General features: G+C 42.0%; 1 protein-coding gene across 1 annotated transcript in view; it reads right to left on the reverse strand.

Annotated features, from left to right (window-relative positions):
* Positions 1–237: 237 nt before the first annotated feature.
* Positions 238–9,938, reverse strand: part of LOC139645448 (semaphorin-3G-like) — a gene marked incomplete at its 3' end in the record, with an annotated part of 62,574 nt that continues 52,873 nt past the window's right edge. Inside the window, exons 5-10 of the mRNA XM_071521162.1 lie at positions 8,901–8,991; positions 4,760–4,876; positions 3,921–4,063; positions 1,264–1,378; positions 1,079–1,148; positions 238–382 (exon numbers count right to left, since the gene is read on the reverse strand). Of these exons, the coding sequence (XP_071377263.1) occupies positions 238–382; positions 1,079–1,148; positions 1,264–1,378; positions 3,921–4,063; positions 4,760–4,876; positions 8,901–8,991 (681 nt within the window). The remainder of the gene's footprint in view (positions 383–1,078; positions 1,149–1,263; positions 1,379–3,920; positions 4,064–4,759; positions 4,877–8,900; positions 8,992–9,938) is intronic.

Below are 9,938 nucleotides of genomic sequence, written 5' to 3' on the forward strand. Positions count from 1 at the left end.
TCCTCTCCAAAGTGATTTAGTAGTACTGTGAAACTATATTGATCCCAAAATGTGAAATTCTCTTTTCTGTTCTCTTTTCTCTTCTGATAAACTTTATCATTAGTACACAGTTTGGGTATGGATACAGTGGATACTACAGTGCGAATTGAACCCCTAACTCTGCCAGTGTTTATGTCACCCTGTAAGTATTTGAACTACACACAATGCCGTGTGTAGTTCAAAGTGCAGTGAACTCACCACGCCCGGTCTTGGGTAAGGCACCCTGCCTTCGTAAGCCCCCCACTGGTAGTCGGGACTCTCTTTATGAGCGAAAGGGCCGTTGAAGGCCTCTCTGATGTCAGCCATACGGTACACACACACCGCAAAGCCCTGGAACACGTTGCTGGACAGGAGAGAGGAGAGAGACATGACAGTCCAACACGTCCAAAAATTACTTGAGCACGGACCAAACATTTGACAAGACATGTGGACAGCTTCATGTTTAATTGCAAGAGACGGGCCATCTGTTGAGATGATTCAAATTTCTGGACACAGCAATAAAAAGCCTTTTTTCTAATGTAGGGTTCGACAAATATACTGTAGGTTTTTGAAGGCCAATAGCAATATTTAGACTGAAGTCACTGATAGCTGGTATTTTGTGTATCCATATCTTTAATTTAACCACTTTCAGGCTAAAAAAAATTGTAAAGTATCCAGTGTTTCCCCTCTAAATGTTATTCTTATCAGGGTGGAAAAGCCTCAGGTGGTTAGCAGCTCCTTAGAGTCCCCATGAAATGAACTCCCATTAGTTTTACCTCTTGGAAAACAGAGTATCTTTCATGGTGACCTCATGCTGCATCAGTAGGTGTAATAAATTTCGAACCAATAAAACCATCAGATTTTTGAACAATCCCGTCCCTCCGCACCCCTCCCATCCAATAAAACTGCCTTTCTCTCCCTGACTCATAGACTTTTGAATAATCCCTCCCCACGTTATGTCCCGCCCCAAATCAAAGAAGTTTCATGGGGTCTTTAAGGCAGGATGACCCACTTCACACATGGTAATATTCTGTATTTTCTATGAGGCTGAAGAGTTTACCTGATGGTGCTGAAGATGGCATAGACATCTGGGTTCCTCTCATCCTTGGTCCTGAGCAGGAACACATCCTCTGTTTTACACACCAAGAAAATACCCGTTAGCGCATGTGTGTGTGTGTCTGTGTGTGTCTGTGTGTGTGTGTGTGTGTGTGTGTGTGTCTATGTATGTATGTGTGTGTGTCTCACCCAGCTGGTTGAAGTGTGTGTCGATGCCATGAGGTCCCGGGACAGAACAGACCAGTCTGGCTTTGATGAAGGTGCTCCACTTGTTCACCAGCACTCTCTGGCCTCCTACATCATTCTGGTGGAGACACACACACACACACACACACACACATTAGAACAAACACACAATCTATAAAACAAACTTGCAAACGCCTCTGTTGATATCAAACTGCAACAAATACTTAAAAAAGAGTAAAGAGCAAAGAGAGAGAGAAAATGAAAGACATTTCAACCTCCAAAGCCCCTTTTACATCCAAACTAATCAATCATCCTTTCATAGTTATTCTTTTATCTGCAAGATCTAAGATTTCTGAATCTTTGGGTTTTCTTTTGCAACGAGCTAAGGTGTATATTTGTCTTAAATGAACATTAGACAAAATACACACAACTTCAGTAAGGACGACACAAAACTATGCCTCTTTTTAAATCATACTGTAAACACTGCACCACATCACCATGATATAAACTGGCAAAATGTGCACTTCAAACATCACACAGCACATACCAAACCCTGTTTCTTCTGGTGGGAAACTGCAGTCTAACTAATGCATTAGTGTATCAATTGAGACTAAACTGTAGGCGCAGCCATATAAAAATGCTTCAGTTTATATTAGACTTGACATATTAAAGCCAGTCTGTATGAGAAACCTGTGTAATGGAGGCTCAAATAGCATGATTTATAGAGAGACTAGCACAGTCCCTTGTCTTCTGCACGGGACAAGTGTACAGGGACTCATAATGGATACCGAGGGAGTGTGCGTGTGTGTGTACGTGTGTGTGTGTGTCCCTCACCATCCCATTTTTGTCAAATTTGTGAGTGCAGACAGGGACATTTTTGTGTGTGTATGAGTGTGTGTGTGTGTGAGAGTGAGTGAGTGAGTGGAATGAAGATCAGCGGTGATAATTGGCTTCTTGGCAAGCGGCAGTACAGGGGAAGTGATGATAACTATTTAAATCTGCCTGAGGGAGGAAGGGAGGAAGGGAAGGATGGAGGGTTGAAGAGGAAAAAACTGTAATAAATGCATGGAGAGGGAGAGAGAGCGTGCGAGAGAGAGAGAGAGAGAGAGAGAGAGAGAGAGAGAGAGAGGCATGAAGAAGAAGAAGAGAGATGGAGACGAGAGAGTTGGAATGAAGGAAGGAAAATGAGGGATTTTCGTGCAGCGGGAGGTTCGTGCAACATTTTGACTTGACTTCTGGCACAAACTGTGAAACTCTAAGGAACACCTGCAGCTGTGTGTGTGTGTGTGTGTGTGTGTGTGTGTGTGTGGGTGGGTTTGCATGCGTGCTTATATGCATAGCCGTGTGGTGCACACACAGTACACATATGGCAGTATAAGACAAATCAATGTGTGAAAGAACGTGTGAATGGGTAGATGGGAATTGTACTTCAGAAATTTGACAGCTGTGTGTGTGTGTTTTGGATGGAGGAAGGATGCACATCATTCAAGGATGCCTTCACAGTGCTTCTGGGAGATGTTGTTAAACTTTGATTGCTCCAAAAGAGAGGGGTTTGGCAATGTCATGCTGGGAGGATAAACCCATGCACCTTGCAAAAACAATTACCTCCTGTCCTGGGAAGTTTATCCTACAGACATCTGTATGCGACCATGCCTAAAAAGTTGGCTTCTCCCTTAAATCAGATTACTGTCTCTATCTATCTGTTCCTCTGTCTTCTTCTCCCTCATTTAACCTTCCTCCAGCTGAACTTCAGTGGGAGTGTGTATGAAAAGTCAAACTCTCTATATGTCAAACTGAAAGCCCCGGTGTGGATTCAAGACATGAGACCTGCAACAGATTTTCCAGATATACAAAATGTCTCCTCCAGATCATGACACCCACCACCACTTCCTTCCAAAGCCCCTACAAGACTGTGATTCAGTTTTCAGTATTTGTAGGAATCTTAATGTGTGTTATGGCGAATCCGAGCAGTCCCTTTAAAACCAGTCATGTCCGTCAGCTCATTCTTTCGGTAACCTGACTCACCTGGCTTCACTCGTCGCCACTACCAACAAGCCAACAAAGAAGACCCTGATGTTTTCTCTCTCCTCTCCTGATCCTGGTCTATGCTGAACCACACACTTACCTGCTCAATAAATACCACCTCAGAGCTGTTGAAGTGGAAACCCTCTCAGTGTACTCTGTTAAAGCAAGTCATCTGACTGTGACTATACCTGCCTAGAACTATACCATCACAAATCCTGTGCCTGGACCATAGTTCCAGAGGGTCCCCAGCAAATTTCTGAGTTGTTAAACTTCAGCATTATTTCATTTTAAAGAAGTTAACACAATTAGAGAATGTAGAAGAATGACTATTTTGTTCATAGTTTCACTGTTATCTCTCTACCTGCAATGCAGATAGTCAAGGAATTCTGGACAAAATCATATCTATCAATAAAGATATTCTCAGATTTGGGTTCAAGAGACAAAATCTCATCAAGTGGGGGTCCGTTGCCCTAATGTGGACTAAATTAGGGGTCCTTGATATGAAAAAGGTTGAGAATCACTGCTCTGTATATGCTGTGCTCTTCTACCTTGTATGACACTGCAACTTTACACATAAAACTCTATGCAAACTCAATTTCTCAACTACATTGAAGTGCAACCAAATAGTGTCTTACCGCACACACTCGTCCGACCCGGGTGTGTATGGCTCCCTCCCTGTCCCCGGCCTCCATGGCCTTCTCCGTGAAGAAGAAGTACACCTTATCGTTGTCCCTGTCGTCGTTGTCTGGGATGAGGTGAGCCGCGATGAACTTAGGGTCTGGAGAGAAGGATGGAGGGATGGAGGGGGTGGAGAGAGATAGAGAGGAGGAGGTGGATGTGAGGAAGGGAGGAAGATAGAAAGAGAGAAATCAATTTAAAGAAAGAAACAAACACAACGAACAAGTAGGTCTGCAGGACTTTCCTTTTCCTTTTTAATTTTTTTTTTTATTGTTTATGGTTTTAATTATTTAAAGGTGCTATGTGTGGCATTTTTAAACATCAATATATCACTGTCATGGTAATTGTGATATATTGGTATGATTATTGTAAACAAATGAGGACATGGTCTTGACGAATAATAGCATCTCATACAAGTGGTATTGTTGGTGCTAGTGCTTCTAAAATTGAAGACCGTTTGCGATGGAAGAACAGCGCCCCCTTCCTTTTTTGTGCCATTAAGCAATTTCCCTCTGTGCTGTAAAGCAGCAGATTTCCTGCAAAATGTAAAATGTAGCGTAATATAGTGTAGAGGCTGCCAATCCTCTCAGTGATGGTCTTATTTGTTTATGGTAATTATGCTAATGTCTCAAAATGAACATGGAAATGGATATTTGAGGTTTAAATCCTACATGTAGCACCTTTACAATTAAGTGAATATCAAATTTTAAGAGCAACATCTATACTACAACAACTAAATAGTTTAATTAAGCATTAAGCAAGCATTGACACACAGAGTAGAACAGCACAACAGTACCATGGAGCAGCTTCTGGTCAGTCTCTGTCCTCATAGTAGAGCGACCTCCCATACTCCTGAAGATCACAGAGTCTCTGCCCAGGAAATCTGCTGTCAGGCCGGTATACAACTCCCCACCTAGAGACAGAGGGAGAGAGAGAGAGAGATGGATGATTAAAAGGAGGGAGGAGGGGGAGAGAAGGAGGAGGAGAATGAGATAATAGAGGAGAGGAGAGGAGAGGAGAGGAGAGGAGAGGAGATTAAAGGGAAATGGTTGGAGGAAGGAAGTAAAGGAGGGTAGAGACAGAGAGGAAAAAAGCAAGTGTAAAAGAACAACAGCAATAAAGGAAAAGCGATTAAGGGCAAATAAAAAAGTCGGCACAGAGCAACAATGAGGAAATGGTAGATGACAGAGAAAAATTGTGCGGTTCAGAAGAAAGTGTGAAAGAGAGGGAGAGAAAGGGAAAGAAAGGGAAAGGAAGGGAAAGAGAGCAAAATCCAATATTGAACAAAGTGGGAGAGCAACCTGAAACCCGAGCTCTTACACATTTCTCACATCCTCCGCTGAGACTGGCCATCAGCAATGGACTCACTTTCAATTTCAGCAACTCAGAAAACGGATTTTCTTGCAAATAAAAAAATAAAATGCCGAACTTTTCCCATGGCAAGTTTCTTACGTCACGCCTAAAAATCCTCAGCAGTAGAGGTTATTTATCATAAGACAAGACAGCAGCCTCAGCTGGCTTGGAAACAGCTCAGCAGTTGTAAAAATCCATCCGTCAGCCTGGCAATCGTTCACCGGTACATGTAAAGCTATAAATGCGGTAAAAACTGGGACTAGCGATCAGTTCAACGAAGAAAACAATGATCATTTTCTCAGTGGAGCCGATGCGTTTTTGAAGTTATACAGTTGGTTTTGAACAGGTTTCAAGGGCCCGAGGGTCGTGAAACTCACTCAACACATAAAAAGACGGTGTAAACCTTCAGTTCAAGTAAGAAAATGAAAAATGACAAAATCGCATTCATGTGGTTTTCTTTCCCCCACAGCAGTGATAACCTAAGAGCTGGTCAGTTCAGTTTGGAGCCGGGCCACAGACTGAAAGACTGCTCCAGTGAACCCAGGGGTGTAAAATAATTCCTGTTATCATAGTCATTTTTGGCTGGAATAAGGTTATTGGATACACACACACACACACACACACACACACACACACACACACAGAGAGAGTCAGACAAACGTCCAGACATACATTCACACAAGCAAACATAAACAGACACACACACAGACACAGTAATTGGTGATGACAGAGTTTGGGGAGTTGTGCTTTGAACTTTATACTGTGTATTTTGGGAGAAGATCCTGAAATCAAAGTCAGAAAAGATCATTGAAATGCCGACAGCTGATGAACAGGAGGACTTTCACCGTGTTTTACTCTTTCATTCTCTCTCTCTCAGCCTCTCTTTTTTTTCATCTTTCTTCATCGATTTCATCTTGCGCCATCTCGTATTTCTGTCTAACTCCCTCCCTATCTGTGTCTGTCTGTCTGCCGCTGTATGTTTGCTTTGTCTACCTGTCTTTATCATCATTTTTTTGCTCTTTTTTAAACTATTTTCAAGGCCTGTCTGTTTTATAAGATTTACATTTGCAGTGGAGAAGGACTGGAAAGTGGGAGAGAGAGAGAGAGAAGATGCCATGCAATAATGGTCAAACTTGTTCAATTATAGGTTCTTTTTGCTTTTTGGTGATACTCTTTTGATCCCTGAAGGGGAAATCCATAGGGAGGTCAAAGGTCAGGGTCAGTGACAGAACAGTGATTCAGTGGCTTGAACTCGACCGCTCTGGTTGCTGGACTTACTCACTGCACAACCCTGTTGACCTCGAGGCCCGCAGACCTGCTGAGTCATGCTTTTCCACAGGTGCTTTGCTGGTTTTAGTGAATGGCGGGTGAAGAGTGAACCCGCCCCTCAATGACATCAACCAATTTCATATAACGTCTGTGGAATTCAGCAGCTATTCTCTATTTAGGCGTTCCAATCTAAAATGCTCTGCTTGGGCTGGACGATATGGTTGAAATCAATATCACGATAATCGTAAGGATTTTTTTCAATATAGATATATATGACGATATGGCTCACATAAGCAAAATCACGTTAAATAATCAAATTAATGTTCATCATATTGAACCGAATGGTAATGTTTGGTGTGATGTCAAACTAAACTGAAATGTTCACATAATATTCCTACCATACTTTTACATTTTGTTTGAGTTTCTAAATAAAATTTGCTTGTTCTCATCAGTTCAGACAGCAGAATTGTGTGTCTCGATATCCCAAAATCACCATATCATCACAATATACTCCCACTGAAAGACGATAAACGATAATATTGAACTATCGTCCAGCCCTATGCTCTGCGCCCAGCACTGTAGGCTGTAAGGTGCGAACTTCATGAAGTTATGGCGAAATGCGTTGCTCGCTAGTTCTTAATCTTAATAAAGTACTGGTATAATTTATGGTTGGCCTGGCTTCTCCTAGCGTGCGGTGGACTAGTCTAGATTAGCTATTCTCTATTTATTTGGCCACCAGGAGGCACAGTTTTCATTGTTTGCCCAAACACGCCTTCCATCGTTAATGGATTCACAACATAAGAAGAGATAAGATCAGAGATCTGATTGGTATTTCGAGTCTGATCACAGGCAATGTCATTAGCATTAGCATGTAATGTTATTAAGATAACTAGTAGTCTAATATGCTGCCCAAATATTGATCCATTTTAATGCTTTACTATGATGATGTACATTTATTTTACCTCCCGTGAAGTACCTTGAGATATTATTATTATTATGCTGACATGTTAACAGTCTAGGCTAACTTGCTAGCATTATCTATAACCACAGAAGGTTACAGCTAAAATGCGAGCCTTATTTCGTATAATAAATAAACTATGTACTTGTATATAGTGTTATTTACAGACCGATAACAATATATGTTCACATCATTTTACCAAGGAGTCGTTCATTAAAACCCTGATCACCCTCAGAAAGGTGAAGCTGGGGTCAGATCCACTGGATACATGGTACAGAGTGACTTCTCTCACCGCCTGTTACACACCATTTCTATATCATTCTAACTCCTGTTTATCTGTCTGTCAGTCTGTCTCTCTTTCTAAGCTTGTGTAGGCTACTGGCACTCCTCACTAGCTGTGTGTGCGCTCTACTTTCTGTGTGTATCTGTGTATATGATGTTGAGGTTCGGGTTGTTATAGTATTTGGCTCTAATGTAAGTTTTCCTGCCAGATACGATGCATTATGGGACACGTTCTGAGGTTGAAGGCACCCAGCTGCAGTGGAACGTGGTGGGGTAGCGTGGTGCACACACACACACACACACACACACACACTCACACTCACATTCACACTCACACACACACGCACACACACCTACACCCTCAGTGGCTCCCAGGATTGCCTGTCACTGTGATAAATCAGCGTTATTTCACAAGTTAAATACTTAAAGACATGCAGGGAGAAACACCCTAACTATTTAACCTAGTCAGCACAGCGCCAGAGAATGTGTGTGTGTGTGTGTGTGTGTGTGTGTGTGTATGCGCGCGCGCGCGTGTGTGTGTGTGTGTGTGTGTGTGTGTGTGTCAGAGCCAAAGAAGGTTTCCGTAGTTGCTGTTGAGCAGAGCTATTACCATTTCAAAACACAGCAGAAGTCTATGTTGGGAGGTGAAAGGTTCAGAAACTAATGCAGAGAATATCGATGTATGGCACTTTACACAGTTAAATGTGACAAGTAGAGAATACAATGCTATAAAAAATACAATGTTAATTTGAAAGAATTGTCAGGGTGGGTTCAACCTATGACAGTGATATGTTGTTATTACATTACACACTTTGTGCAGAGGGACAAGCATCACACTCTGGTGGATGAGAAAACCCACTAAATTAATCTGAACAGAAAGGACACCCGCTGGTTCTTCTTCTTCTGCCACCTAACATGGCTGCCATAGAAAACAAGGGTTGTTTCATATTTCTTTAAGTGTCTTAGCTTATTTAGATGAAACCTACACCTAATAAAAGACATGTGAAAGTTGATTCGTAAAGAAATGCACAGTTTATTCATTTCAATTCCATAAAAAATCAAAGTATAGACGTACCACTGAAGGTGCTAGCGAAGGGGAGGCTGGGGTCATGAGGAACCTTCCCTCGTCCATTCTCCACATTCGTAGGGTCCATGGTAAACACATGCTGGAGAGGAAAAACACACAAGAAGGGTTAGAAAAAGTCTTTCTCAAATGCAAACAAGTCAAGAATGTGGATAGCCAAAACGGCCAAGCAAATAGCGAGGACAGGGGTCTTGATGCACCTATTTTCTTCCAAGTAGCACATTGTGTGTTCAAATCACATTCAAATGCCTGGGACAAGGTTACTCACTTTGTAATCTTTGGTTTATAAAAGCATATTGCTGCTCTTACCCTGTGGGACACCATTGTGCATCCTGCTTAAGAGCCCAGACACAAAAGTATTACTCAAAATATAGAAGGACAGAGGTATTGCTCAAAATATAGTGTGAATTTTATTTTTTATCATTTTTATAATTCTGTTAATCCTGTTCAGTGCCTCATTTCAGCTACAGTATCAGGACATAAACCCATCAGAAGGTTAAAATTCAAATGAAATGAACAGACAAAAAGAAAGAAATATTTTTCTCAAAGATTTTCCATGTACTTACTGTGCACAAGGTACACAAATATATTAAATCTTCAATATCTTGGAGTGCAGCACAGGCTTGATTGAGGCTGTTCTGCAGCAGTCTCTCATCCTCTCCCTTCACTATAAGATTTGATTGGATCTGATTTGATTTATCAATCCCCCGGTGGGGAAATTCTCTGTTTGCCCTCTGGTTTGTGCAGAGCAGCTAGGGGTGAATATCTTGCTCACGTTTACTTCAACAGGTACGGCCACACAGCGGATCCAACCACGACCTTCTCACTAACCACAAGGCTGTTTTGTCACGTCTCAATTCAGTTGTCCAGGTAGAGAGGTGAGGCCAGGAGAAGTTTTCAGTTTCAGCCCTTGACTCAAACGTTTTCGTCCCTCCAGTGAACTCAGTGTCTGTCTAAAAACCAAGAGACTGTCTGAGAAATGGGGAAATAGAGGAGCAGAGTGGGTGCCAGAGTGGAGACCAGTTTCCC

Source organism: Centroberyx affinis, unplaced genomic scaffold (assembly GCF_046629955.1).
Source record: "Centroberyx affinis isolate AG114_WGS23_722 - 3 ecotype Tasmania unplaced genomic scaffold, CSIRO-AGI_Caff_v1 ptg000863l_1, whole genome shotgun sequence".
Classification (NCBI taxonomy): Eukaryota; Metazoa; Chordata; class Actinopteri; order Beryciformes; family Berycidae; genus Centroberyx; species Centroberyx affinis.